At 57.0% G+C, this 24,608-nt stretch overlaps 13 protein-coding genes across 13 annotated transcripts; 6 read left to right on the top strand and 7 right to left on the bottom strand.

Moving 5' to 3' along the window:
• The first annotated feature begins 198 nt into the window (after nucleotides 1-198).
• Nucleotides 199-1,485, top strand: BDW47DRAFT_78097 (nicotinate-nicotinamide nucleotide adenylyltransferase). Its single transcript, XM_024819842.1, has one exon. The coding sequence runs from the start codon at nucleotides 353-355 to the stop codon at nucleotides 1,238-1,240; it is 888 nt and encodes a 295-aa protein (XP_024668459.1). The 5' UTR covers nucleotides 199-352; the 3' UTR covers nucleotides 1,241-1,485.
• A 6-nt stretch (nucleotides 1,486-1,491) lies between these two features.
• BDW47DRAFT_134344 (uncharacterized protein) lies at nucleotides 1,492-2,029 on the bottom strand (the record flags this gene model as incomplete). Its single annotated transcript, XM_024818058.1, has 2 exons — nucleotides 1,887-2,029; nucleotides 1,492-1,820 (listed from the first exon to the last, which is right to left on the bottom strand). The coding sequence occupies exons 1-2, from the start codon at nucleotides 1,957-1,959 to the stop codon at nucleotides 1,492-1,494; spliced, it is 402 nt and encodes a 133-aa protein (XP_024668458.1). The 5' UTR covers nucleotides 1,960-2,029.
• Nucleotides 2,030-2,194: 165 nt separating this feature from the next.
• BDW47DRAFT_78094 (J domain-containing protein) lies at nucleotides 2,195-3,889 on the top strand. The gene is made up of 3 exons (XM_024819841.1): nucleotides 2,195-2,741; nucleotides 2,820-3,077; nucleotides 3,134-3,889. The coding sequence occupies exons 1-3, from the start codon at nucleotides 2,474-2,476 to the stop codon at nucleotides 3,664-3,666; spliced, it is 1,059 nt and encodes a 352-aa protein (XP_024668457.1). The 5' UTR covers nucleotides 2,195-2,473; the 3' UTR covers nucleotides 3,667-3,889.
• A 193-nt stretch (nucleotides 3,890-4,082) lies between these two features.
• BDW47DRAFT_78089 (ubiquitin-ubiquitin ligase UFD2) lies at nucleotides 4,083-7,981 on the top strand. Its single transcript, XM_024819840.1, has 6 exons — nucleotides 4,083-4,346; nucleotides 4,407-5,083; nucleotides 5,155-5,365; nucleotides 5,426-5,881; nucleotides 5,946-7,683; nucleotides 7,778-7,981. The coding sequence occupies exons 1-6, from the start codon at nucleotides 4,317-4,319 to the stop codon at nucleotides 7,891-7,893; spliced, it is 3,228 nt and encodes a 1,075-aa protein (XP_024668456.1). The 5' UTR covers nucleotides 4,083-4,316; the 3' UTR covers nucleotides 7,894-7,981.
• Nucleotides 7,982-8,163: 182 nt separating this feature from the next.
• Nucleotides 8,164-9,446, top strand: BDW47DRAFT_129073 (3-oxo-5-alpha-steroid 4-dehydrogenase family protein; the record flags this gene model as incomplete). The annotated part of the gene is made up of 2 exons (XM_024816940.1): nucleotides 8,164-8,274; nucleotides 8,427-9,446. The coding sequence occupies 2 exons, from the start codon at nucleotides 8,164-8,166 to the stop codon at nucleotides 9,444-9,446; spliced, it is 1,131 nt and encodes a 376-aa protein (XP_024668455.1).
• A 385-nt stretch (nucleotides 9,447-9,831) lies between these two features.
• On the bottom strand, nucleotides 9,832-12,289 carry BDW47DRAFT_120393 (5-methyltetrahydropteroyltriglutamate--homocysteine S-methyltransferase; the record flags this gene model as incomplete). The annotated part of the gene is made up of 3 exons (XM_024815482.1): nucleotides 9,832-11,805; nucleotides 11,873-12,212; nucleotides 12,279-12,289. The coding sequence occupies 3 exons, from the start codon at nucleotides 12,287-12,289 to the stop codon at nucleotides 9,832-9,834; spliced, it is 2,325 nt and encodes a 774-aa protein (XP_024668454.1).
• A 608-nt stretch (nucleotides 12,290-12,897) lies between these two features.
• Nucleotides 12,898-13,702, bottom strand: BDW47DRAFT_112286 (uncharacterized protein). Its single transcript, XM_024814139.1, has one exon. It carries the CDS (start codon nucleotides 13,214-13,216, stop codon nucleotides 13,004-13,006), a length of 213 nt encoding a protein of 70 aa, XP_024668453.1. The 5' UTR covers nucleotides 13,217-13,702; the 3' UTR covers nucleotides 12,898-13,003.
• BDW47DRAFT_134342 (uncharacterized protein) lies at nucleotides 13,283-14,497 on the bottom strand. Its single transcript, XM_024818057.1, has 2 exons — nucleotides 14,083-14,497; nucleotides 13,283-13,781 (listed from the first exon to the last, which is right to left on the bottom strand). Exons 1-2 carry the CDS (start codon nucleotides 14,405-14,407, stop codon nucleotides 13,498-13,500), a joined length of 609 nt encoding a protein of 202 aa, XP_024668452.1. The 5' UTR covers nucleotides 14,408-14,497; the 3' UTR covers nucleotides 13,283-13,497.
• Nucleotides 14,498-14,662: 165 nt separating this feature from the next.
• On the bottom strand, nucleotides 14,663-14,989 carry BDW47DRAFT_120390 (uncharacterized protein; the record flags this gene model as incomplete). The annotated part of the gene is made up of 1 exon (XM_024815481.1): nucleotides 14,663-14,989. The coding sequence occupies one exon, from the start codon at nucleotides 14,987-14,989 to the stop codon at nucleotides 14,663-14,665; it is 327 nt and encodes a 108-aa protein (XP_024668451.1).
• Nucleotides 14,990-15,401: 412 nt separating this feature from the next.
• Nucleotides 15,402-17,567, top strand: BDW47DRAFT_134338 (uncharacterized protein; the record flags this gene model as incomplete). Its single annotated transcript, XM_024818056.1, has 1 exon — nucleotides 15,402-17,567. The coding sequence occupies one exon, from the start codon at nucleotides 15,402-15,404 to the stop codon at nucleotides 17,538-17,540; it is 2,139 nt and encodes a 712-aa protein (XP_024668450.1). The 3' UTR covers nucleotides 17,541-17,567.
• A 223-nt stretch (nucleotides 17,568-17,790) lies between these two features.
• Nucleotides 17,791-19,713, bottom strand: BDW47DRAFT_120388 (SANT/Myb-like DNA-binding domain-containing protein; the record flags this gene model as incomplete). The annotated part of the gene is made up of 3 exons (XM_024815480.1): nucleotides 17,791-19,378; nucleotides 19,439-19,556; nucleotides 19,620-19,713. The coding sequence occupies 3 exons, from the start codon at nucleotides 19,711-19,713 to the stop codon at nucleotides 17,791-17,793; spliced, it is 1,800 nt and encodes a 599-aa protein (XP_024668449.1).
• Nucleotides 19,714-19,941: 228 nt separating this feature from the next.
• BDW47DRAFT_78060 (emp24/gp25L/p24 family protein) lies at nucleotides 19,942-21,211 on the top strand. Its single transcript, XM_024819839.1, has 3 exons — nucleotides 19,942-20,171; nucleotides 20,239-20,615; nucleotides 20,700-21,211. The coding sequence occupies exons 1-3, from the start codon at nucleotides 20,012-20,014 to the stop codon at nucleotides 20,847-20,849; spliced, it is 687 nt and encodes a 228-aa protein (XP_024668448.1). The 5' UTR covers nucleotides 19,942-20,011; the 3' UTR covers nucleotides 20,850-21,211.
• Nucleotides 21,212-21,381: 170 nt separating this feature from the next.
• On the bottom strand, nucleotides 21,382-24,605 carry BDW47DRAFT_134332 (putative sensor histidine kinase/response regulator; the record flags this gene model as incomplete). Its single annotated transcript, XM_024818055.1, has 3 exons — nucleotides 23,243-24,605; nucleotides 21,646-23,182; nucleotides 21,382-21,387 (listed from the first exon to the last, which is right to left on the bottom strand). Exons 1-3 carry the CDS (start codon nucleotides 24,484-24,486, stop codon nucleotides 21,382-21,384), a joined length of 2,787 nt encoding a protein of 928 aa, XP_024668447.1. The 5' UTR covers nucleotides 24,487-24,605.
• Between the last annotated feature and the right edge of the window lie 3 nt (nucleotides 24,606-24,608).

Below are 24,608 nucleotides of genomic sequence, written 5' to 3'. Positions count from 1 at the left end.
GTATAGATCGAGATCGCTGACATAATCAGGAACATTTGGTGGATGAGATGAATTAATCTAACACAATCTACAATATAGATGAGTATTGAGATAATGATGAGAGAGATAATCTAATGATGGGAGAGATAGTAATAACACACAATGATAATAATCTAATATTAATCTCCCAGTTACAGGTTACCAAGTTCAATCAACCTGCGACACTCGATCCTCCACTCCGACCATTCCGGTTCGCCGCATTTCACTCTCTCTCTCTCCACCTCAACTCTCTCCAACTCGTATGGAAGAAGAAACCAATGAACCAGGTCTGTCCTTGACCCCCTGAAAAAAAAACCAAAAAAGATCGTTCGACATGTCCACTCCGGCCGCTTTCCAGTCTCTCAAAGCTCAGTATGGTTCCACCCTCCATCATTTCATCACCGCGTCCAGGACCTTTGACCTCTGCGCCTCAATCCCGCCATCCACCCCGTCATCATCTCCCGCTCCCTCCCGTCTGTACGTCTTGGACTCCTCCTTTAATCCGCCCACTCTCGCCCATCGGAGAATCGCATGCTCTGCCTTGCGGGAATTCCAGGACTCGTCCAGACCCGTCCGGTTACTACTCCTCTTAGCGACCCAGAATGCCGATAAGCCCGCCAAACCCGCCTCTTTCGAGGACCGTCTGGCCATGATGGATCTGTTCGCCCGGGACCTGCGCGCCCACCTGGCGACGCTCCTCCGCGAGGATGGCCACCATGATGCCAACGAGGAGTCTGCCTTGCCGGTCATCGACATCGGCGTCACCAAGCTGCCGTATTTCATCGACAAGGCGGCGGCCATCGACGCCGCCGGGGTCTATCCCTCCGCCCTGGAGCAGGTCCATCTCACGGGCTACGACACCCTGATCCGGATCTTGGACCCCAAGTACTATCCACCCACCCACACCCTCCAGCCGTTGGTGCCCTTCCTCACCCACCATCGGCTGCGCGTCACCATGCGTCCCGACTCTGAGTGGGGCTCGCGCCGTGACCAGGAGGAGTTCCTGCGCCGTCTGGCTCAGGGCGGTCGGGAGTCCGAGGGTGGTCGTCGGGAATGGGCGCAACGTATCCAGCTGGTGGAGGGTCGACAACCCGGTGATCCGCCCATCAGCTCGACCCTCGCCCGCCAGGCCTGTCTCTCCCACCCCGAAGACCTAGATAGGTTGGTCCCGGGCCCTGTGCGGCAGTTCCTCCTCACCCAGCATCCTTACTCCGGTAACTGAATCCTCTCTAATGAAGAGGGTGATTGGACTCGGAACGCATCATATATATCTCAGCCGGCGACCGGTCGCGCCGCCGTAGTAGTACAGTAATCGTCGTATCATACATATCATACATAATAGATCGATGGATGGATCGATGGACCGCAAAGATCACGCAATCCATGATACCTGCCACTTCTTTTTCCTTCTTACACTCACCCTCTACCCATCCCCTGCCGTCCTCGCGCCCCAGCATCCTACCATCCCACCCCCTACTCATCATCATCCTCCTCCCTCTTACCCAACGTATAAGCCAATCCCCCACCCACCATATTTACCAGACAAAGACCCATCGTCGCCCCGCGCACAATCCCCCGAGCGCCCCATTTCTTCATGAATTGCTGCTTCCGTCGACCCGCCAGCAGCAGGTACAAACCAGACCAGGCCGCCTGGATCCCGGCGCTGTCGGTCTTGAAACCCTGCAGGTTGGCATAGCTGGTGAAGAGCAGGACGGGCGGGAAGAGCATCGGCAGGGCCTGGAAGGGTCGCATGTACTGCGCCGTGATCAGGGTTGCCAGCAGTGTCGGGGGGAATGGGTTTTCTGCGAGACACCGCATGTTAGGGTTGGTCTGGAATGATTTGATTGACAATGGTAAGGAAAACTCACCTCCCCAGGCTTGAAACTGGCGCACCAGCGTCTGCTTGGTTTCTTGCGCGGTGTCGGGGTTGGAACCGGCCATGGTTTGCGGTTATGAATTAATAGACAAATGAAGGAAACTATGTAGTATATAGGATATTAGGATGTCTCGTATTCAGACAATTGAAGGACGAGTACACCAGGCATTCCGAGCAAAGAAATGACGAAAGAGAAGTCTAGTTCTGACTAACCGCATCCTTCGGGTTTAGCGCTTCCTCCATCAATGGTTCTCCCCTCGGGCCAAACCTCCGCAAAAAGACACCACGTTGATCCATTATCAACACTGTCGCTCCTCGCCATTTCTTCTTCCAGTCTATCGGGGATTTTTTTCGTGCAGATTTAAACTATCCTCACCCTCTCTCCTCCTCCGGCCAATCAACACCGGCCAATATTCGTGACTAGCTTCAAGGGAAAGGGCAAAAAAAAACACATCCCCTCCGCACGGCTCCCGCCACCAACTACCCACGCACCCTACTCGTTAGGGAAGCAGTGGTGGTCCCTCCTCGACAGACCAGGTCCAGTCGCATACAAATCCGGTCAATCGATTCACCGCTGCCATGCCGTCCGCCAGCGCGTCCGGCGTCGACAACGGAGGCTCGGCGAAATCCCGCGAGCACAACCAGGGGAACCAGGATCGCAAATACACGCCCGATCAGAAGGCCGCCGTGCTCAGGATCCGAAAATGCGACACCACGGCCTTTTATGAGATCTTGTCGATAGAGAAGTCCGCGACGGATGGCGAGATCAAGAAGGCCTACCGCAAGCAGAGTCTCTTGACGCACCCTGATAAGAATGGGTATGAGGGGGCCGATGAGGCGTTTAAGTGTGAGTTTCGCGTGTTCTTCCCTGATTTTGTTTGTTATTATGGTTGTGTCTGTATGAGGGCTGTGCTGACAACACCAGTGGTGGCGCGTGCTTTCCAGGTTCTGTCCGACTCCGACAAGAAAGCCAAGTATGATAAGTTTGGCGGCGATCCCGACAGCAGGTTTACCCCCAGCGCGGGCCCGTCCGGGGGCTCTCCTTTCGGTGGTTTCGGTGGTGGTTTCCCGCGATCGTCGGCTGGTGGTGCTGGGTTCGAGGACGAGATCTCGCCCGAAGAGTTGTTCAACCGGTTTTTCAACGGTGGTTTCGGTGGTATGGGAGGTGGTTTCGCTCCATTTGGTATGCCCCGTTCCCATCTATAAACACGGAACGCGATTGACTCATTCAATCTGCAGGTGGCCCCCAGTTCGTCTTCAACATGGGAGGCGGTCCCGGTTTCCGAGTGCATCAGTTTGGTGGTCCCCGTCCGCGCAGAAGGCCCCGCGAAGCCAACGCCCAGTCCGAACCCGCCCCCTCCCCGTGGGCCATTATCCAGCAACTCCTGCCGCTGATCCTCCTCTTCGTCCTCCCTCTCCTCTCCTCGCTCTTTACCGGCTCCTCCACCCCTGCCGGTCCGTCCTACCGATTTGACCCCGTCCCGCCGCACACGCAGCATCGGACCACACCCCGGCTCAACCTCCACTACTACGTCAACCCTACCGACGTCGATGACTACAGCAACCGCAAATTCCGCCAGTTGGATCAACGCGTGGAGGTGGACTATGTCTCCAAACTACGGTACGAATGCGAGAGCGAGGTGCTAGCGCGGGACCGGATGATCCAAGACGCCCAAGGCTGGTTCTTCCCGGATGTCGAGAAGATGAAGGAGGCGCGGTCGTTGGAGTTGAAGAGCTGCCGACGGTTAGATGCGCTCAAGGGGAAATTCTGATGAAGGGCCGAGTCTCTTGTGATACCGTCGCGCCGTTTCGGTGTTATAATTAATGTTCTCCTTTGGGCTTTCCAACTCCCCTAATGTCTTTCTCTCCTCATGTGTTTTGTTTTAGATGATGTCCATATGTGTTTTTTTGACGGCGTCTTGGGTGAACTGGTGGCTTGGCCCCAGGCCAGTCCTTTTGTACATGGAATACCAATTGAGAACCATTACCGACTTCTTGTAGTACATAAAATACCTATAGCGATGGATAGATGTATCTATATATTGATATATTCATGGTGATCTCTAATAGTCAACTGAGAGCTGGCTGCTTAGTTAATCCGACCCGCTCACATAATCAGTGCCTGGCGAATCTCACAGACCATCACCGAATCATTTGTCGTCCTCCATCAACCCTTCCTCTTCCCTGTCTCTGATACCCCGGGATTCATTTCGTCGTGGGTTTCTTCGTGGCATCAATATTCTTGTGTCGGGGTTGACCTATTCCTCTCGTTGTCGACTCTCCCCGTGGACCGGTCGTTGCACTCACACCGTGCCCCGGCCGTCACAACTCATTCTCCGCACTGTTTGCCCCGCCGATTCGACCCAGTACGTGAGGAGACTAGCCAGCTAGTTCTCTTGCGTCGTCTATCGTCAGAATAAAAATGGCGGATAATTTGTCTGACGCGGAGAAGGTCAGTGGGATCGACGGTGACAATTTCGTTGAACGCACAGCTGATATAACCGTGCTATAGATCCGCAACAAGCGGTTGGCAAAACTCGGCAACCCGCCACCGTCCCAGTCTCAAGGCGCAGCAGAGTCCGCATCCAACTCGTCGCCTTCGTCACCACAGTCGACTTCCGCCGCCGCGCCGTCGCGATCAGAGGACAAGACCCCGTCGTCGCAGCAGCAGCAGCAGCAGCAGCCGCCGCCGCAGTCCGACGGAAAGCGCGTCAAGATCACTCCCTCCGGCGGAAGAGCCAGCCCGGCGACGGTCCCCGACCGATCACACAATGTCACCCCCGTCTCCTCCACACCGCCACCGCCTAAGGCCGAGGAGAGCCTCGCCGCGTTCGAGGACCGCACCTGGTGTGCCGTGTTCAAGCTGACGTTGAACGAGGAGCGCGCGCAGGACATCCATGGGCAGAAGCTGGCGTTCTTACCGGGTCTGCGGAGTGAACTTGAGAGCCAGGGTCAGGAGTTGCGTGTGGATACGTCCAACTTGGACCAGGCTTTGCTGGAGGCCGCGTCGAATGCGCCCCGGCAGCAGCCGTTGGATTATCTGCTCCCGTGCTGGAAGAGGATCGCGAAACTGCATAAGGGTTTCCGTCGCGCTGGGGATGGTGATCCTAAGTTTGGCGCCATCTGCGAGGCTAGGCGCCTGTGCATCAGCTACTGTCTGTTTGCGATCACGATGCCCGAGATGTTTGGGTATGTTTCCCCCTCCCCGGTATTTGGGCTGCTATAGTGAACGAGAGGGACTGACGAGTGGGTTGACATAGGCTTGAACCGTCGGCCCAGTCGCCTCTTCAGCCCTATCTGCTGTTGGAACCCGAAGACGACAAGGGCGTGGACTTTGAGTTCATGAGCGAGGCTGTGAAGCGGTTCGACGAGGATGAGAACATTAAACCGGCCTTCATTGCTGCCGTGGAGGGATTGAGTCGCGAGCTGGCCGAGATGAGCATCAACGATGACTACAAACCCTATGTCCTGGTAGGCGAGATCGAACCTATGATATGGTCTGGATCGATTTGCTTACGAGGATAATGACAGGCGCTGCGCAACCTGGTTCGCCATGCGGTCATCGGCGCCGCACTGACCGAGTCGGAGATCTTCAACGCGTCTCGCGATCCCGCGACGTTCGAGAAGAACACCCTCCTGGGGCCTTGGTTTGCCCTTTCGCCGCTGCAGAGCAGTGTCACCATGTCATACTTCTCCAGTCCCAAGACGCGAGACCAGTCGTATATTCTGAATGCGCAAAAATCACTCCGCATGATGCAACAGATTCTCAGCTCGGACCTGCTGGATATCGTCAACCACATGATCCGGTCGTCGAAGGATGCCCGGGAACGCATCCTTGACTGGGTCGCCACGGCGTTGAACATCAACCACAAGCGACGAGCCATGCAGGTTGACCCCAACACGGTCTCGTCGGACGGGTTCATGTTCAACCTTACTACGTGCCTGGACCATCTCTGTGAGCCGTTCATGGATGCAAGCTTCACCAAGGTAGGCGTCTCATGTCGCTTTGTGCGACTCCGTGTGATGTTGTCATGTATCTGACCTGCGGTAGATTGACAGGATTGACGTGGCGTACCTGCGTCGGAACCCCCGCGTGGATCTAAGGGACGAGACTAAGCTGAACGCCGACCAGCATGCGTCCGACGCGTATTACTCGCAGAAGGAAGACGGCGTCTCCAACTTCATCACGGAGATCTTCTTCCTGACGGTCGCCGCACACCACTACGGCAGCGAGTCCCTCACGGCCAAGATCGAGCAGCTGGAGAAGGACCTGAAACATATGCAGTCCACCATTGACCGGTTCGAGTCCGAGCGACCCCGGTGGGCGTCCAATCCCACGCAGCTGCGGGTGTTCGAGCAGGCGTTGAAGAAGTACAAGGACAAACTGGACCTCGGGATGGCGTTGAAATACAGCCTGCAGGGGGTGCTGTTCGACGAGCAGTGGCAGGCCCGCTCCATGTTGTTCATGCGCTACGTCACCGTGTGGCTGCTGAGGCTGATCTCCGGGAAAGACTTCCCGCGGGAGCAGATCAAGCTCCCCTTGGCGGAAGAGCAGCCCGAAGTGTCGCGATGCCTGCCGGAATACTTCCTAGAAGACATCGTCAGCAACTTCAAGTTCATCATGTGGTGCATGCCGCAGATCATCACCGCCACGCAGGGCGACGAGCTAGTCATGCTCTGCATCACCCTCCTAGAGACCACGAGCTACATCAAGAACCCGTACCTCAAGGCAGGCCTCGTGTCGATCCTCTTCCGGGGGACGTGGCCCCGCCCCGGCGGTGCCCGCGGCGTCCTAGTGGACCTGCTCAACTCGATGCCCTTCGCCAACGACTACCTCCTGCACGCACTGATGAAGTTCTACATCGAGGCGGAGCACACAGGCACGCACACGCAGTTCTTCGACAAGTTCAACATCCGCTACGAGATCTTCCAGATCATCAAGTGCATCTGGCCGAACACGCTGTACCGCAACAAGCTCTACAACCAGTCGCAGAAGAACCACGACTTCTTCGTCAAATACGTCAACCTGCTCCTCAACGACGTGACCTTCGTGCTCGACGAGTCCTTCGGCGCCTTCATCACCATCCACAAGACACAGACAGAGCTCAGCCGCGACGGCGCAAGCATGGATGCGCAGACGCGCCAGCAAAAAGAGGAACACCTAGCGTCCGCGCAGCGCAACGCCAAATCCTACATGCAGCTCACAAACGAGACAGTCTCCATGCTCAAGCTCTTCACAGACGCACTAGCCGAGTCCTTCACGATGCCTGAAATCGTCCAGCGTCTCGCAGACATGCTCGACTACAACCTCGACGCGATGGTCGGGCCCAAGAGCGCCAGCCTCCGCGTCGACAACATCCAGCAGTACGGGTTCAACCCGCGCGCACTCCTCAGCGAGATCGTCGACGTCTACCTCAACCTAAGGAAGAAGGAGGCCTTCGTGGTGGCAGTCGCCCGCGACGGACGGTCCTACAAGCCGGCGAACTTTGAGAAAGCGGCAGACATTCTCCGCAAGTGGTCGCTCAAATCGCCCGAGGAGCTCAAGCGGTGGGAGATCCTGCAGGGTAAATTCCGCGACGCGAAGGCCGCTGACGATCAGGCGGAGGAGGACCTCGGCGAGGTTCCGGATGAGTTCCTCGACCCGCTGATGTACACGCTGATGGAGGACCCGGTTATATTGCCGGCGTCGAAGATGTCTATTGACCGGTCTACGCTCCGGTCGCATCTTCTGAGCGATCCGCATGATCCGTTTAATAGGACTCCGTTGACGATGGAGGATGTTGCACCTGGTTAGTTTTTTTTTCTCTTTCTTGCTTTGCCCTCTTTACCACCTTGACCCTGTACAAAGCTCTCTCCATGCCATGCTAACTAAGTTACTTGCAGACACCGAATTAAAAGCCAAAATCCAAGCATTCAAGATGGAGAAATTGACCGAACGGAGGAACGCGCGGGCACAAGCCGGGGGCGAGGGGTTGGAACAGATGGATACTTCCGGTTAACATAGATAATGTTTTATTCTTTCTTTCTTGTTTAGATGATTGGTCTGGTGTTCATGATAAATATGGTAAAGAACAATGGCATTCATTCAATCCATATACATGTACGTACGTACCAACGAGGGAAGTGGGTCATGATTTAAAGTATATCACGTGATATTGATATAAAAGGGGTGACATCACGGCTTTATTGAATCCATCTTTACCTTGATCTACTCTACACGTTGTGATTTGGGCAGTATTGCTTCAACGTCTACATACCAATCAATCAACATGGGCGCCATCTCCTCTACCATTCAATCCCTCCCCCCAGTGGGAGACTTCATCCGGCTCACGCCAGACGCTTACAGGGTAGCTCTGAACATCTTCCAATACTTTCCACTGGTGAGCTTCCCCTCCATATCAAAAATGAACAGACCCCAGCCTAGTGCATCCATCATATGCAATGCAACCCCAAACCCAACCCAACCCAGCCAGCCCATACCAAACAAAACCAACCAACCATCCAACTTACAACCAATAAAAACAAAAAACAGTTCACAACCCTCGAATGGCTCACCCCCTACTACCCCGCCGGCAAAAGCTCCCTCCCCAAAAACAGCCTCAACATCCCCGGCCGCCTCGGCTGGATGCTCATGGAGCTGGTCGGCCCCTTCAACCTCCTCTACATTCTCTCCACACAATGCTCGAACCTCGGAATCGACTCCCTCCCATGGCCGAACAAGCTCGTCGTCGCGCTCTACCTCATCCACTACGTCAACCGCGCGATTGTGTCGCCCTTGATGGCGCCGAGCGTGTCGCCCACGCATGTGTTCATCGTGGCGTCTGCCGCTTGCTTTAATTGGCTGAATTCGACCTGTTTGGCCGGGTGGGTGCTTGGGTATGAGGTTTTGTGGGAGGGTGTTTCTTCTTCTTCTTCTTCTGCGTCAGCTTCGACTGGGAATGGGAATTCGACGGCGGTGTGGGCTACGTCTCTTCTTGGGGTAGCCGTGTTTGCGCTGGGTATGGCGGGGAATATTTACTCTGAGAGGACGCTTTTCAGGCTGAGGAGGGAGGAGGTTGCGAAACGCTCCTCGTCTGCCTCTTCCTCTTCCTCCTCCTCCTCTCCACCCGAAGAGAAACCCACTACACCCAAAGACACAAAGGAGTCGAAGAACAAATACTCCAAAGTCTACGTCATCCCCCCGCCCAAAGGCCCCTTCACTGCAATCCTCTACCCGCACTACGTCTTCGAATGGGCCGAGTGGTTCGGTTTCGCCCTCGCAGGCACAGCAATCCAGCCGCTCCTCGTTCCCTCCTTGCTCGCGGGAGTCGGGGCCAAGACGGCTGTGACGGCTGTGTCGCCGCTGCGGCTGGCGCCGTGGTTTGTGCCGGCTGCGAAGGTGGCTAGTGCGCTTGGTGTGCCGTTGCCGTTGGCGGGGTTGGCGTTTGCTGTGAATACGGTGGCGAATTTGTTGCCGCATGCGAGGTGGGGACGGAAGTGGTATGTGGAGAGGTTTGGGGAGGAGGGGGTTCAGGGGAGAGGCGCCGTTGTGCCTTGGTGTTCTTGGTTTTGATCTTTTCTTTCAAGCTTGGGGGGCGGGGATGTTGAATAGATGGACAGGACCGTGTTGTCTGATACAAGGTACGAGGGAGTTGGGAGGATCGGTACTGTTATAGACCTACATGGGGATGATATATAAGTATACACCTACGATATGGAGAGGATTATATAATAATAATTAATCTAAGCCCAAGGCTAAGCCTGAGGCAATATGTTGAAATTTGAACTTCCATGTTGAAATAACTCCATCCCGGTATCTCTAGTACAAACCATGAACCCATATGTTGAACTTTTGGTATCATCATCGTAACTCATCACACAAAAACACGAGACCCTAGCGGTGACGGGTTGAGAATGTCACCGCATTGGCAGGCAGCGGTTGTTAGGTTTGCACATATTTATTTGGCATACTTCTGGCGGAAGGCCTTGGCCGCGTTGACCATGTTGGTCAGGGCGGCCTTGGTCTCGGGCCACTGGCGCGTCTTCAGACCGCAGTCGGGGTTGACCCAGAGCTGGTCGGGGCGCAGGTACTGGAGCATCTCATCGAGGCGGTCCTTGATCTCCTGCTCGCTGGGGACACGGGGCGAGTGGATGTCGTACACACCGGGGCCGATGTGGCGGGGGTAGGCCTCGTCGATGAAGACCTTGAGGAGCTTGGCGTCCGACTTGCTGTTCTCGATGGAGAGCACGTCGGCGTCCAGGGCGGCGATGGCGTGGAAGAAGTCCTGGAACTCGGAGTAGCAGAAGTGGGAGTGGATCTGGGTGCCGTCGGTGACGCCGGCGGTGGCCAGGCGGAAGGCCTTGACGGCCCACTGCAGGTACTTCTCGCGCTCGGTGCCGGCGCGCAGGGGCAGACCCTCGCGGAGGGCGGGCTCGTCGACCTGGATGACCTTGATGCCGGCGGCCTCGAGGTCGACGACCTCGTCGCGGAGGGCCAGGGCCAGCTGCTGGGCCTGGACGGACTGGTGCACGTCGTCACGGGGGAACGACCAGCGCAGACAGGTGATGGGGCCCGTGAGCATGCCCTTCATGGGCTTGTTGGCGACCGAGACGGCGTACTTGGACTCCTTGACGGTCATGGGGGCGGGACGGGAGATGTCACCGACGATGATGGGGGGACGCACGCAGCGGGAGCCGTAGCTCTGGACCCAGGCGTGGGTGGTGAAGACGTAGCCGGTCAGGCGCTCACCGAAGTACTGCACCATGTCGTTACGCTCGGGCTCACCGTGGACGAGCACGTCGAGGTCGAGCTCCTCCTGGATCTTGACGACCTCGCGGATCTCCTTCTCGATGAACTGCTCGTACTCGGCGGGGGTGATCTCGCCCTTGGTGAACTTGTTACGCTGGATACGGATCTCCTTGGTCTGGGGGAAGGAGCCGATGGTGGTGGTGGGGAAGAGGGGCAGGTTGATGGACTTGCTCTGCTCGGCGATACGGGTGGTGAACTCGGACTTGCGGTTGTGCATGGCGTCGGAGACGGCGGCCTGGCGCTCCTTCACCTGGGGGTCGTTGGTGCGCTTGGAGGAGGCACGCGACTGGACGGAGGCGGCGTTGGCCTCGAGCTGCTCCTTGACGGCGGCGGGGCCCTCGGTGACGGCCTTGGCGATGACGACGACCTCGGCGGTCTTCTCGACGGCGAAGCTGAACCAGTCACGGACCTCGGCGTCGAGGGTCTTCTCGCTGGCGAGAGTGTGGGGGACGTGCAGCAGAGAGCTGGAGGTGGCAACGATGACACGGTCCTTGCCGAGCTTCTGGATGGCCAGCTCGACCTTCTCGATGGCGGCCTTGAAGTTGGTCTTCCAGATGTTACGGCCGTCAACGACACCGGCGGAGAGGACCTGGTTGGGGCCGAGGGCACCAACGATGGTGTCGAGCTGCTCGGGGTGGCGGACCAGGTCGACGTGGATGCCGTGGAGGCTGTGCAGGGCGGGGAGAACCTCGATGTTGTGGACGATGTCACCGAAGTAGGTGGCGAGGAGCAGGCGGGGGGCGGAAGCACCCAGGGAGCCCAGCTTCTCATAGGCGGGCTTGAAGGCAGCCTTGGACTTCTCGGGGAGGTCAAAGACCAGGACGGGCTCATCGATCTGGACATCGGTGGCACCGGCCTCCTTGAGCTTGGTCAGGAGCTCCACGTAGGCGGGGAGCAGGGCATCGATCTTGGAGATGGGGTCCAGAGTCTGGCCACGGTCGGCCTTGGCGAGGGTCAGGAAAGAGACGGGACCCAGGATGACGGGGCGGGTGACGACGCCAGCCTCCTTGGCCTCGAGGAACTCGCGGACGGGCTTAGGGTCGGCGTTCAGCTTGAAAGTCTGGGTGTCCTGGAGGGTGGGCTTGACGTAGTGGTAGTTCGAGTCGAACCACTTGACCATTTCCTGGAAGAAGATTATTAGTATTGCATGCCACCGGGGGGTGATTGTATTTTATGTAGGGGGAACATACCAAAGAGGGAACGTCGATGGCCTCCTGGCCATCCTTGGCGGGCTTCTGGAGACCACGGCCCATGGCGAAGTACTCGTCCACGGGGTGGAGACCATACTTGCTGTAGCGCTCGGGGATGACACCGAAGAGCTGGATGTGGTCGAGAACCTGATCGTAGAAGGCAAAGTCGTTGCTGGGGATGACATCGACACCGGCATCCTTCTGGATCTTCCAGTGCTCGCTACGGAGTCTCTTACCCTCGGCGAGGAGCTCATCGCGAGAGATCTTGTCACCCCAGTACGCCTCGGTGGCCTTCTTGAGGTCACGCAGGCGTCCCATACGGGGGAAACCGAGAACGGAGCTGGCAACAGTCAGTCAATTGGATCGGAACTGGGGATGATCCCAGGGGTGTTAAGAGGGTACTCACGATTGAACCATTCTGACTGATGTAAAGGGGGAAGAGGAAGAAAAGAGGTGAGAAGAAAGTAAACAAGAGACAATCCAGAGATCTCTTGATAGGGGGAGGAAGAGAAGAAAAGGGAGAGATGAAGAGAAGAAGAAGAAAGGAGAAGAAGGGAAGAGAAGAGAAAAGGAGGGGAGGCCGAAGAAATAAGAAGAAAGGGAGGGGAAGAAAGAGGGGTGGAGGGGAAACCGATTCTTCCTGACCAGAATCCCAACCTGCCCCTCCGATCGTCCTGGATGGAAGTCCTGGAAGTACTGGGACCGAACCGTACCATACCTGACCGTATTGTGTACCCCGGTCTGTCAGAACATTGGCCAATCATCGTTGGAATGTGTTCCATATTCAACCAATCAAGGCAGACTGTCAATACAAGCGTTGGATCGTCATGAAAGTTACGGTAAGAATACTGCAGACCAATCCCCGGAGCGGCCAATGGCGTGATACCCAAGCTCTTTCTCTCCACTCTAAACCCCATTGGGATATAGAGGTCCGGGATCGGCCTGACTACTCAATACACACTACTAATCTCTATCTTCGATCGGGATTCATCTGAAATCTGACTGTATTCGGCGACTTCCTTCCGATTCAATTCCCTCCATCAATCCCTGGATTCGCGCCTCCAGGTCGGCCACCGCTGTCTCCTGCTGTCGAGGCTTTTCAAGATCCTCCTCCGTCACGTTGAACTGGACTCAGACCCCTCCCTCATATCTGGGCTCGAAGCCGAGCACAGGGATCCCCTTCCCCGCCTCCACTACTTCAAGCATGGCCTGGAGGAGTGAAATCTTGGTGGCATACTCCCCGGGGACAGGGACGAACATGTATATGCGGAAACAGCCTGCATGACGGGGAAGATAGAGGGGGTCCAGGTCGTACACCGTGTCGGAATTTATATAGTAGGGCATGGTGGTTACTTGCCTTGGACTGATTGATAAACTGGTGACTTGGATGAATGAGGGATTGGATAACTGGGAATAGACTAATCTACCAATGGGCGTTCTGGATATTTATACCTGCGAAGATGGAAACACTCAATCAGACCAGGACAAACACAGAAAGAAAGAGCGCAAGAAAGAATGAATGAAAGAAGGAGATAATGCTAGGGTATAAAGAGAACAATCCCATAGTCAAGACACCCCACCCATACAAGATAGTACCCTTCTCAAACAAAACCCCCACCATCCATTCATATCCCCATCAAACGCAAGATCCGCATCTTCAGCTCAGCCATCGCCTCCAAGCGCAGTCGGGGCTCGATCAGTCCCTCCTCTACCACATCAAACCGGAACCAGACCCCTCCCGCACGCACGGCATCTATACTGGTCGCGGGGATCCCCTCGCCCGCTCTCACGGCGGAAAGCATGGCCTGGAGGAGGGACACCAGGGTGAAGTAATGCCCTGTGAGTGGCACAAACATGAACCGTCGGAAGACGCCCATTTGGCAGCGTGTAAACCCGCGGTCAAGGTTGACTGCCGTGTTGGAGTCAATGTGGTAACCACGGTAAGTCATGGTTGCTTACCTTTAGACTGCTTGATTGATTGATGGGCTTTCTACTGATGAATTGAATGAAATGGATGGACAAAGATGAACTAAATAGATAAATCGGTAATTGATTGGTCTACAGATGGGCATCTTGGGTATTTATACCCCGACATCACCTGCAGATCCGGATAACAAGATGAAAGCACTCAATTAGACAAAGAAGGACCACGGAAAGAAAGAAACACCTCCATAATTAAGATGCTATATCCATGCGAGATGTCCACTCACTCAACTCCATCAAACCCAGGGTCCTCTTCTTCAGGTCTGCCACCGCTTCCAGGTGCTGTCGAGGCTCAATAGGCTCCTCTTCCGTCACGTTGAACTGGAACCAGACCCCGCCCAGACGCGCGTCATCTACTTTGACCCCACCGATCCCCTCGCCTGCCTGCACGGTGTGAACCATGGCCTGGAGGAGGGACTCCAGGGTGAGGTAATCCCCAACGAGCGGCACAAACATGTACCGTCGGAAGAGGCCCGGCGGACAGGGAACAAACTTAGTGTCAATGTTGATCGCTGTGTTGGGATTGATGTAGTAACCTCGATGAGAGACCATGGTTGCTTACCTTTGGATTGATTGGTTGGTTGTCAGATATAGATAGACTTACGATCGATGAACTAGATGGAACGGATAAGCAAAGTGAACTGAATAGACTGGGTATAGATGGGTCTACAGTGGGCATCATAATTATTTTATACCCTGCTCACTATCCGCAAAGACTCGGATAGCAATATGAAAACACTCAATAGGACAAAGAAGAACCACAAAAAGAAAGAAAGAAGAGACAAACCCATAGCCAAGGTACCCTACTTATGCAAAATCTATCAAACGCAGGATCCGCACCTTCAGCTCCGCCATCGCTTCCAGGTGCAGTAGGGGCCCGTCAAGTCCCTCTTCGGTCACATTGAACCGGAACCAGACCCCTCCCACACGCGCATCCATGTTGGAAGCGGCGGATCCCTCGCCCGCTTTCACATCTGAAAGCATGGCGTCTAGAAGAGCCTCCAGGGTGAGGAAAACCCCGGTGACCGGCACAAACATGTATAGTTGGAACATGCCCTCCGGGCAGGGAGCAGACTCGGGGTCGAGGTTGGTCACTGTGTCGCAACCGATGTAGTAGCCTGGATGGACGGGCATGATTGCTTACCTTGGGTCTGATTGATCGATTGGTTGGTCAACAGGTAGATGGGCTTTTGAGTAATGAACTGGATGGATGAATAGATGAGCTGGATGACCCGGGGATGTATTAATCTGAAGATGAGCATCATGGATGGATATTTATACTCTGACACTAGGCAGATCTGAATAGCGAGATGAATGCATTCCACCGGACAAAGAAAACTCCAGAATGAATGAATGACTTTTGAATATAAAGAGGACAAGCCCATAGTCAAGGTCCATCCCTGTAGAGGAAGGAGCCGGTCGGTTCTTTCTTCTTTCATCACGACAATGGTCATGACCCCGAACCATCACCGTCAAGTCCATTGACAGACTTCATCTCACACCACTGACTACCACAAGCACATCCCCCTGCAACCCATCAGAAGAGATGACTGTCTCCGCGCTGCTCTCCTTTTGTCCTCGCCTCCGAGGGGGTAGATCCACGTCTGGGTCCACCCTCACTCACGATGCCCACGATCCACCGGCGATCGATCCCCTGGAAAGTGCCCATCTAGCAAGAGATAATAGCCGTGCATCCTCCTCCTCCGACTCGGTCGATGCCCCCAGACTCCATCGCCCCAATGACTCGTCCAGCGGCCTCTCCAAGAAGCTGCGCAAACGCTTCTCCCGGGAAGGAAAAGGCTCCATCTTCCCCTTTGCCAGATCCACCGGCCTCAACGCTGGGCCCATCGCCTCAGGCGACGTGGGGAGCAGCCTGGTGAGCGAAAGAGGATATGATAGTGACGCTCAATTCATATCCACCCCAAAACAGCCCAAGCACATTCCCGACCACCCCTCAACCGGCCTGGGCGAGAACGGCGCGCCACACCACCAGGGAAAGAGCGAGCCGCTGGGCGTTCTGGTGGAAGAGCACAGCCGGACTGAAAGCGAGAATTCGGCGATCTTCCCCAGGAACGGCGACAGAACGAAATCTTTCTTGTCCTGGGGACATGGACGCTTGCAATGTTCCCCCAAGTTAGACCGGGTTGATCTCGATCGACTCCCATCGAGTGTAGTTGATCCTTTGCAAAGCCCAGGGCCCAGTGACAATGGTGCCGCAATAGCGGAGAACGATTTGCCCATGCCCAATGTACGTCATTCGCGACTGCAGACTGACATTCCCAGCGCCTCGCTGCCGCTGGGCCCCAACAGCGGCCGTCTATACTCGTCAGTCCCCTGTCGCGGGCATCCCCACCTAGTCTCCCCCGTGCCTCGGGGCTACAGGGTATCCACCGACTCCTCGAGAGGAACCCCGGATATTGTGATCCCCAGAACGCGAGGACGGCTTTCGGCGCAGCTGGTTGGGCCTGCCAGTTCGCCTCATCTGCAGGACATGAATATCCCACACATGCTGGCGACGACCTCCATCTCTTCCCCGCTTCGGTCCAAAGCCCAGTCGCTGGATGACGGGATGATGGACAACAATGAAGGCCCCAGGCGCCTGTCTCCTCCATCCGGCACGCGGCAAGAGCGGGGACAGCTAGAGGTCCGAGTTATTCGCATGGACACCCCGTCAAGTTTTTCAACGGCCACCAATTACTCTGATGGCGGAGCGAGTGCTTCCCAAGGCAAATTTACGGAGCATTTTGAGTTGAACCCGTCGACAATATCCCTCAGGTCAGATTGTCAGAGTGAAGTGGGCTCTTCTTGCAGTGTCAGTGTCGGATGGTTATCGGAGGGACGTCGCATGGGATATGGATATGCGTTGGTTCCTTCTCCCAACGACGAGCCATCCCAAGGCGGCAGTATAGAGCCTATGACCGGTGAAGCGGACTCATCTCATCAAGGGGCAGTTGGGAACCTATCCTCCGTCTCAGTTGGCAGAGATAATTCGGGCGAGAGTGTGCGGACATCTTCGAAAACAGCGTCGTCGAGTCTCGGTGTTCCAGGCTTCGCCCGTCGCTGGAGCCCCCGCAACCGGCCTGGAATCCCGTGCTATAAGCCAACCAGTATTCATAGCACAAGCGGGGATGCCCCTTCCCTGTGGGAAAGAATATCGCACTGGAGGGGGAACCAGGACACCCGGGAGGCCGTGGAGGCAGACTTGATACCCCCCTGGGCTCACTTTTGCGGCGTTGGTCCAGCAAGCCCGGCATCGCAGAACCAACAGAGAACCGCATCTGCCACTACCAAGGACACCGAAGGGGCCCCGTCAAAGCGGCAAGTGAGACTCCGTCGCGCCAAAAGTCTCTGGGCCAAAAGGCGCGGGGTGACCGAACGGACCTCTAGTCTGGACGCAAAAGCGCCCATCCGGAAGAGTTCGAAAGAGACATATCCCGTTGTCCGGAGACGCGCTTTACGGGGGATTCGGTTCAAAGTCCGGGCTCGCAAGGGGCGTCGTAGCACAGACGAGAGTGACAATGTTCCAATCATCCCGGCCAGAACTTCTGGGGACACTGGAGTCTCGCAGGTGTCGCACGAAATGACCACGCTGGGACCCGGCCAGGGCGAGTGGCAGGAGCGCCTCAGCGACGAAACCGTGGTGAGCGAATGGGATGCGTACCAGGACTGTGTCGAAACGCAGTGACCAGATAAACTTGGAGATGGAGAGCAGTTGGTGTCTGCTCGAGGGCATGGGCGGGAAAGAATGAAAGTAGAATGAAAGCATCGACCAACAACAGTCGTTCATTTCTAAACGTCGATTAAAAATGTAATGAATCCAGTCCATCAACGCCTATCCCATCCATCCCAGTCGTACATAGGTATCTTACAGCACAAAGAACACACGCATATAAACAATCCACCCGGAAGACACGCCTAGTATCCAAAAGACACCCCTATTTCCGCTGCCTCTTCGAGCTCTTATCACTCCCATTACTCAAAACGCTAGCAGACCGCTTCTGCGAAGTAGACGGCGCCTCCGCATCTTTATTGTCGGCATCGCCCGCGGAATTCTTGTCTCTCCCAGCAGCAGCAGCAGCAGCAGCAGCAGCAGTACTATTAGCCGTCGCCGCTGCATCAGTAGATCCGGCCGTCGACTCCGGCGGCAACTGATCATCCTGCTGCTCAGTCTTAACAGGCTTCTCCTTATCCTTATCCTTAGCCTCGCGAGCATCTCGGGAAGCTTCCAGCACGCGGATCTCGCCCTCGACCTTCTCAGCGACCTTGCGCGCATCGAGAAGCAGGTTGACGGAGTGGATCAGCTTTTCGAAGCCCTTGCAGACTCGTTCGGTGGGCATCACTAGTCGGAGGGGGACTTCGAGCTCGGCGAGTGCGCCGGCTAGCTTCTGCGTTTGCACGTTTGATTTGGCTTGGGTGAGTTTTTGGGCGCGGTCGCTGCGGAATTGGACGCCTGGGGCGAGGCGCTCGTGGTGCTGGACGCCGTAGCGGGATTCTTCGGTCGCTGTGAGCGTTTTGGTGGCTTGTTGCGCTTCTTTGTTGGCTGCTGCTGCTGCCGCCGCCGCTGCTACGGCCTTTTTGTTTGTGGGTCCGCCCGCGGCGCCGCCGGCTGCTGCTGCGGCGGCGGCGGTTGTGCTGGGGGTGCCGGCTCGGCTGTCGCGGGCGTTGGTGGGTGCGTTGGAGGTTGGTGTTTGGCTGGCGGGGCTGGCGGCGGCACCAGCTTCGGCGCCGAGGATGGAGCGGCGTTTCTTGGTCTTGTCTGCTTGGAGGAGTGTTTGGAGGAGTTGCGAGAGGCCTTGGCTGGACTGGTACATGGTGGTGTTGCCGACGCTGACGGGGACTTCGAGACGCGTGTAGAGTTCGCGACGGTCGTTGATGAACTCCTGTTCGCTGGCGGTGATGCGCTTCAGTTCCTCGAGAAGGATGCTCTCCTCGCGGACTTCGTCGGCCGTGCGGTTCAGCTGTAGGGCTGCTAGCTCCTTGCGGGCGCGTTCCCGGTCCGCGTCGAACTTCATCATCTTCTCGTGCAGGTCGAACTCCGCTTCGGACATTTCGGATGGCGGGTGCTCGAGGGCTAGCATGGACGCGGCTACAAAGTAGTACCGTCCCTTCATCTGTTCCATGGTGCGAACTCGCTTGGCCGGCACGAGCGCGCCTGTGTTGGCCTCCGCGTCGACCGGCTGCGGTTGGAAATCGTAGCGGTCGGCGATGATCACCCAGCGCAGGTCGTACTCCTCGACCAGGTCCACCAGGTAATCCGTCTCTTGCCGCGACCAGTCGTCGTTCTTCAGGTGGCGATTGTACTCTTCGTCGGTGTAGCGTCGTGGTACGCGCGCTTTGATGTTGTATTTGGCGAACAAGGATTCCTGCCCTAGGGTCTGTGGTGTGCTTTCTTCTTCTTTCGGTCCGTCAACCTCCATCGCCGGTCCTTCGAGTGCTGGGGCTTTGGACACTTCGGGTTGGCGCTGCCAGTGGTTGAGGATGAGACCGTCCGATCGGGCGCTATTGGAGAAGGGAGTCATGCGCCTAGAGATCACAAATGGTCAGAAGTGCCGCTGATATCAGCGTAAAGCGAAAAGAGCATACCATGGGCGCACTCTCAGCTTGCTCATCCATTTCGGTCGTCCCTTGTATCGGTTCTCGCTGATGGCGATGGGAGGGGCCCTTTCGCCGAGAAGGGCGAAGAGCTCTCGTGTAATACCCTCTGCAGACATCCATTAGCCTTTGATACTCCAGGCCATCTTTTCTTTCTCCCGACGTAACCCACCCGGTCTTTTCTCGACGACTTTCTGCTTCTTATGCGGTCGCGGCTGGCCCTCCGCGGGCAAATCCAGCATGTCCCGAACATCGGCGGCGGCCATGGCGGGGCCAGTGGGGTGGGTATCTCAAATAAACTGAATTAATATCAAGAAAATACACCGAATCGGTCTGGCGTAGAAGATGGAGATAGAAGCGATGGAGTGGGGTGTATAGAAGAAGGAGAAGGAGGAGGCGGAGAAAGAGACGGAAAAGGAAGAGAGAGAAATGAGTCGCGCCAAGACCGACTCCCGTTGGAGCCAGATCGATCAACCAACAAACAACTTCATCTTCCCATCTCCCTCTCTCCACCACAACTCTCTCTCCTCGCCCACCACCCCTTTCGATCTCTCTCTCCTCATCATGGCTCGGTCCAATCCCTCAGCCTCATGGCTGTCCTCTCTGGTGGCCCTGTGTGTCATCCTGTGTCTCTCCGTGCCCACCAACGCCCTCTACTTCTATATGGACGGTCGTCAATCCAAGTGTTTCCTGGAGGAGCTGCCCAAGGATACTCTCGTCGCTGGTACGCTTTCTCTTTTCTGCCAATATTACATGGGATACGTTTGCTAACACGGTATAAAACAAATCAGGAAAATACTCTACCGAAGTCATCAACACCCAAACAAACACCTACGAAGTCGACGCCGGCCTGAAAGTCTTAATCACCGTGGACGAGATCTTCGACAACGACCACCGTGTTGTCTCCAAGCGCGATAACCACGCCGGCCGTTTCACCTTCTCCGCCGCCGATGCCGGCCAGCACAAGATCTGCCTGACGCCCGAGACCAACGTCGCGGTGTGGATGTCCGGTGCCCCGGGGGCCCTCCGCGTCACGCTCGACATGGCCATCGGCGAGACCAGCAAGATCGAGACTGAAGATAAGGGCAAGATTCAGGATATTGTGCAGAAGGTCAAGGATTTGAATGGTCGATTGCAGGATATCCGTCGGGAGCAGGTGTTCCAACGGGTGAGTTTCATATGATCTTGTGATACACTATGAAACACTAGTTGTATATGGGTGTCTATCTATGAGCATAGCTAACCTCCCTAGGAACGCGAGGCCGAATTCCGTGACCAGTCCGAAGCGACCAACTCCCGTGTCGTCCGCTGGACCCTGATGCAGCTGGCTGTTCTCTCCGCCGCCTGCGCCTGGCAGCTGTCCCACCTGCGCTCGTTCTTCATCAAACAGAAGTTGACGTAGGTCAATTTACCTTGAAGTGGTAATGTGAAGAGGGAGATCCTACATCTATCTATACTCCGTACCTACATACATGCATACATACCTATCTACCTACCTACTTACTGAACGCTTCATTTATTTTTGGATGGTTAGATGACTGTGTCTTCTTTTTCTTTTTTCTTTTCTCTTACTCTGCAAGAAATCTGTCACTGCAGATGATAGAATGGTCCTTCTATAAGTTTTAGTTTGTGCCTTTCCGCATGTGTAGCGTTTTCGTTCCAGTATGGTTGTACGTGTGGATGTATGGATGGGTGGATGGATAGGTGATGGATATACACGAGTCGATACAGATATGAATATGGATATGGAAATAATGAATACGCTATTCTGGATAATTCCCTCCTAGACTTACGTATCAAAGAATCACTCATATTACCTACCTCCAACCGGCTTCCATCTGGGGATTGGACCCGAATCCGTACAGCAGGTATAAGCAGTAAGACATGATACTAATTTACAGTAGGAACCATAAACCCGGTCATTTCCATTGTGATCATATCTGTATGTGTGTATCTATCTATCTTATCGTTGCCTATCAATTCGGCTTCAAGATCATCATCATGATGGGTATATACCATTTATCACAACCAACCGTAAACTCCAACCCGAGTCCGAGTCCGAATCCATCGTACCCAGACAAAGAAAAGAAGAAAGAAAGAGACAAAAAAAAAAAAAACAAGGTATCCTTCGAAATCAATCATCCACAGTCATTCCAATTCCAGTCCTGAAACACAGCTCAAGATCATGTCATGCAAACATCCATCGGATGAGAGGCAACCGGTCCAGCCGCGTCGCTGCAAAAGCCCACGATCAACCGTTCGAGATCCGTCAGTTTGTACGGCTTCGTCATGTACCCCTTCATGCCCACCTTAGACGCCCGGTTCAATGCCTCGTCTGTGACGTCGGCGCTGACAGCGAGGACTGTTGGGCTGGGGCCCGGGAGCTGCAGGATGTGCGATGTCGCCTCGTATCCGTCCATCTCGGGCATCCATAGGTCCATCAGGATCACGTCCACGGGGCGGTCGTGGGGCGATCCGGGGGTAGGGAGCCCCGCGGCTCCGACTCCAGCCCCGGCCCCGGCGACGGCGCCCGGGCGAGGCGCGTCCAGCACGCCCTGCATGGTCCGGACGGCCTCCTTGCCGTTGCACGCCTCGTAGACGTCGTGATACCCCAGCCGTTTCAGCATGTTCACTAGCACCCGGCGGTTGATCTGGTTGTCTTCGGCGACCAGGAAGGTCAGCGGGTGTTTGACGCCGAGCTGGCTGTCGTAGGTATTCTGGCTGAACGAGCGTCGAGACAGTTGCACGCTGGGGACGGAGCGCGGCGGGGTGGAGGTTTGGGAGGGCGGATCTTCCGACAGGCCCGGCGATGGCTGCTGTAGGGGGGGCGGCTGAGACGGTTCCAATTCCGGCTCTGGCGTCGTCGTGCTGCGCCCGCCGGACGATGAGCAGGAGGAGGAGGAGGAGGAGGACGTTGACGATAATGATCTCGCAGGATCGCCGAGCTGGGGCGGCGTGAGCAGTCGTGCCGTCGGCGAGGCTGAGCCCCCCGGCGGATTCGACGGGTTGACGGGGATGCGGATGGCGAACTCAGACCCGTGATCGGGCCCCGACGTCGCGGACCGCACGCAGAGGAGGTCGCCGCCCATCTTCCGGGCCAGCCCCTTGGCCACCAGCAGTCCCAGCCCCAGGCCGTCCTTGCTGCGGGTGGTGGACATGTCCTCCCGGGCAAACGGTGTGAACAGCTTGGGCAGGAAGGCGGTCGGGATGCCGGGCCCCGTGTCCTGGACGCGGATGAGGATGTCGTGGCCCTTGCTGCCCCCGCGCGAGGCGCAGACGTTAATCGTGCCCGCGTTGGTGAACTTGACGGCGTTGAGGAAGACGCAGGAGATGAGCTTGGCGAGGTCGCGGTCGTCGACGAAGAGGGTCTCAGGCAGGGCGGGATCGACGGACCAGTTGATCGTCTTGGCGACGACCTCGCCGTTGGACACCCGCGACCGGACCTCGATCGTCTCACCGCGGTCCGTGGCGCTGCTGACGGCGAAGTCCGGGCGGCCGCCGACGTGGAGGGACTCATTGATGACCAGGCGCAGCAGGTCCCGCAGCTTGATGAGGCGCAGGGAGCCCTGGCGGTGGACGTGGATGCCCTCCAGCATGAGGTGCGGGGCCGAGCGGCGGACGGCCAGGGAGGGCCGCGGGTGGCCGCCCACGTCCGCCATGACGGCTTCGATCGGGTGGTCCGGGTCCGCCTGGACGATGCGATCGCTCTCGTGGACGGCGATCTTGACCTCCTCGCTGCGCGGCGAGAGCCCCTTGCGGGGCGACCGACGGGGCGCCTTGGGGGTCGCGTTCGACCCTGACGGCGGGGGCGGAGCGTCCGCCGGGTTGCTGCGCCGGCGCTTGTAAGGGTTGGCGGGGATGTCGCTGCCTTCGATGAACAGGTTGGGGCGCCCCTCGCGGGCGGGGGTGGGGGCGACGGGCGACGGGGCGGCAGGACCGCCGAGGATCTCGCCGTCGCGCTCCAGCTGGGGCGTCTTGGGCACCTGCATGTTCAGGTCGTAGGCGTGTACGACGTTGTCGGCGGCCTCGACGGCGCGTCGGGCGCTGTCCTGGACCATCTCGATGCCTTCTTTGAGGGACTGGAAGACGCCGCCGGCCTCGGCGGGCGGTTGATCCTGCAGGGCCTCGCGCACCGTGGCGTGCATGACGTCCAGCATGCCCACGATTCCCTGCATCGGAGTCCGCAGCTCGTGGGACAGGCTCCGGGCGTAGGGCTTCAAGTGCTGTGAGGCAAACTCGGCCGGCGCGTGGGCGAGGCTAGCGAGAGTTTCGTCGACGGTCATTTCGCCGACAGAAGGTCGGCGGGGGTCGGGGACCGGTTCGACGGGGTGGCCGTCCTTCTGGATCCGTGCGACGACCAGATCTTCCAGGGAATAGAGCACCATCTCCACGAAGGACCAGGGCAGACTGCGATGTTTCAAACCGGCGGCGGACCACATCAGGCCGAAGTGGGCCACACACTCGGTGCCGGCGAACACGGGGACGGACAAGTAGCCCTCAGCGGCGAAGGGGAGCTGGTCGGCGCCGAACGAGGTGAATGCGCCCAAATTGTCCGGGATGAGGCAGGGCTTCTCGCGGTCCATGTGGGACAGTGGGTTGCCTCCGGCGAAATAGCGGTGGCGGTGCAAGCCCACGGTCTGCTGGCCATCGTTGTAGTAGAAGGCCGTGCCGAAGATAGAGGGCTTCCGCCCGGCGAGGTCGACGACGGGCTCGTCGGGACGCACGCGGCGGGCGACAAAGGCATACTGGGCGCCGCAGATGGAGGTGACCTGTTCCATCAGGCGGATCCAAAAGAGGCCCGGGTCGACGGCCTGGATGTCCCGCTTGAGGGTGACAAGGCGCTCGATGGCCATGTTCTCGGCGACGCCGCGATAATGGTGGTGGGCGGCGGGAACGGTGTGCGGATCGTCTTGACCAAACGAGGGAGCGACGGCGGGGTCCCCGGCGAGACACTCGGACTTGCAGGGGAGCAACATGGCATTACGCGGGGGGGCAGAGACCAGCGCGGGGGACCATTCTGACTCGACTGGTTGGGACATGATATTCCGGTTGGAGGAATTGGAGGGTGTCGAATCGACAGGAGAGAGGAGGGCTCCTGGTTAGGGGATGGGGGTGTGCCAGGATTCGGACTGAGATGGATGGGTATCACGCAGCCAGTGTC

The sequence above is a fragment of the Aspergillus candidus genome, assembly GCF_002847045.1.
Source record: "Aspergillus candidus strain CBS 102.13 unplaced genomic scaffold BDW47scaffold_63, whole genome shotgun sequence".
Taxonomy (NCBI): Eukaryota; Fungi; Ascomycota; class Eurotiomycetes; order Eurotiales; family Aspergillaceae; genus Aspergillus; species Aspergillus candidus.
The sequence above is the reverse complement of the archived record's forward strand: the minus strand, read 5'-3'. Positions and strand labels throughout refer to the sequence as shown.

Excerpts from the sequence above, each read along its gene's own strand:
- BDW47DRAFT_78097 (XM_024819842.1), top strand. The coding sequence starts at position 353 with ATGTCCACTCCGGCCGCTTTCCAGTCTCTCAAAGCTCAGTATGGTTCC.
- BDW47DRAFT_78094 (XM_024819841.1), top strand. The coding sequence starts at position 2,474 with ATGCCGTCCGCCAGCGCGTCCGGCGTCGACAACGGAGGCTCGGCGAAA. Across the intron at positions 2,742-2,819 it reads GGCCGATGAGGCGTTTAAGT|TGGTGGCGCGTGCTTTCCAG; the intron begins GTGAGTTTCGCG and ends TGACAACACCAG. Across the intron at positions 3,078-3,133 it reads AGGTGGTTTCGCTCCATTTG|GTGGCCCCCAGTTCGTCTTC; the intron begins GTATGCCCCGTT and ends TTCAATCTGCAG.
- BDW47DRAFT_78089 (XM_024819840.1), top strand. The coding sequence starts at position 4,317 with ATGGCGGATAATTTGTCTGACGCGGAGAAG. Across the intron at positions 5,084-5,154 it reads ACGATGCCCGAGATGTTTGG|GCTTGAACCGTCGGCCCAGT; the intron begins GTATGTTTCCCC and ends GGGTTGACATAG. Across the intron at positions 5,882-5,945 it reads TGGATGCAAGCTTCACCAAG|ATTGACAGGATTGACGTGGC; the intron begins GTAGGCGTCTCA and ends GACCTGCGGTAG.
- BDW47DRAFT_112286 (XM_024814139.1), bottom strand. The coding sequence starts at position 13,216 with ATGCCCTACTATATAAATTCCGACACGGTGTACGACCTGGACCCCCTC.
- BDW47DRAFT_134342 (XM_024818057.1), bottom strand. The coding sequence starts at position 14,407 with ATGGTCTCTCATCGAGGTTACTACATCAATCCCAACACAGCGATCAAC. Across the intron at positions 13,782-14,082 it reads CCTGGGTTTGATGGAGTTGA|TCAACCTTGACCGCGGGTTT; the intron begins GTGAGTGGACAT and ends CCAACACGGCAG.
- BDW47DRAFT_78060 (XM_024819839.1), top strand. The coding sequence starts at position 20,012 with ATGGCTCGGTCCAATCCCTCAGCCTCATGGCTGTCCTCTCTGGTGGCC. Across the intron at positions 20,172-20,238 it reads CAAGGATACTCTCGTCGCTG|GAAAATACTCTACCGAAGTC; the intron begins GTACGCTTTCTC and ends AAAACAAATCAG. Across the intron at positions 20,616-20,699 it reads GGGAGCAGGTGTTCCAACGG|GAACGCGAGGCCGAATTCCG; the intron begins GTGAGTTTCATA and ends TAACCTCCCTAG.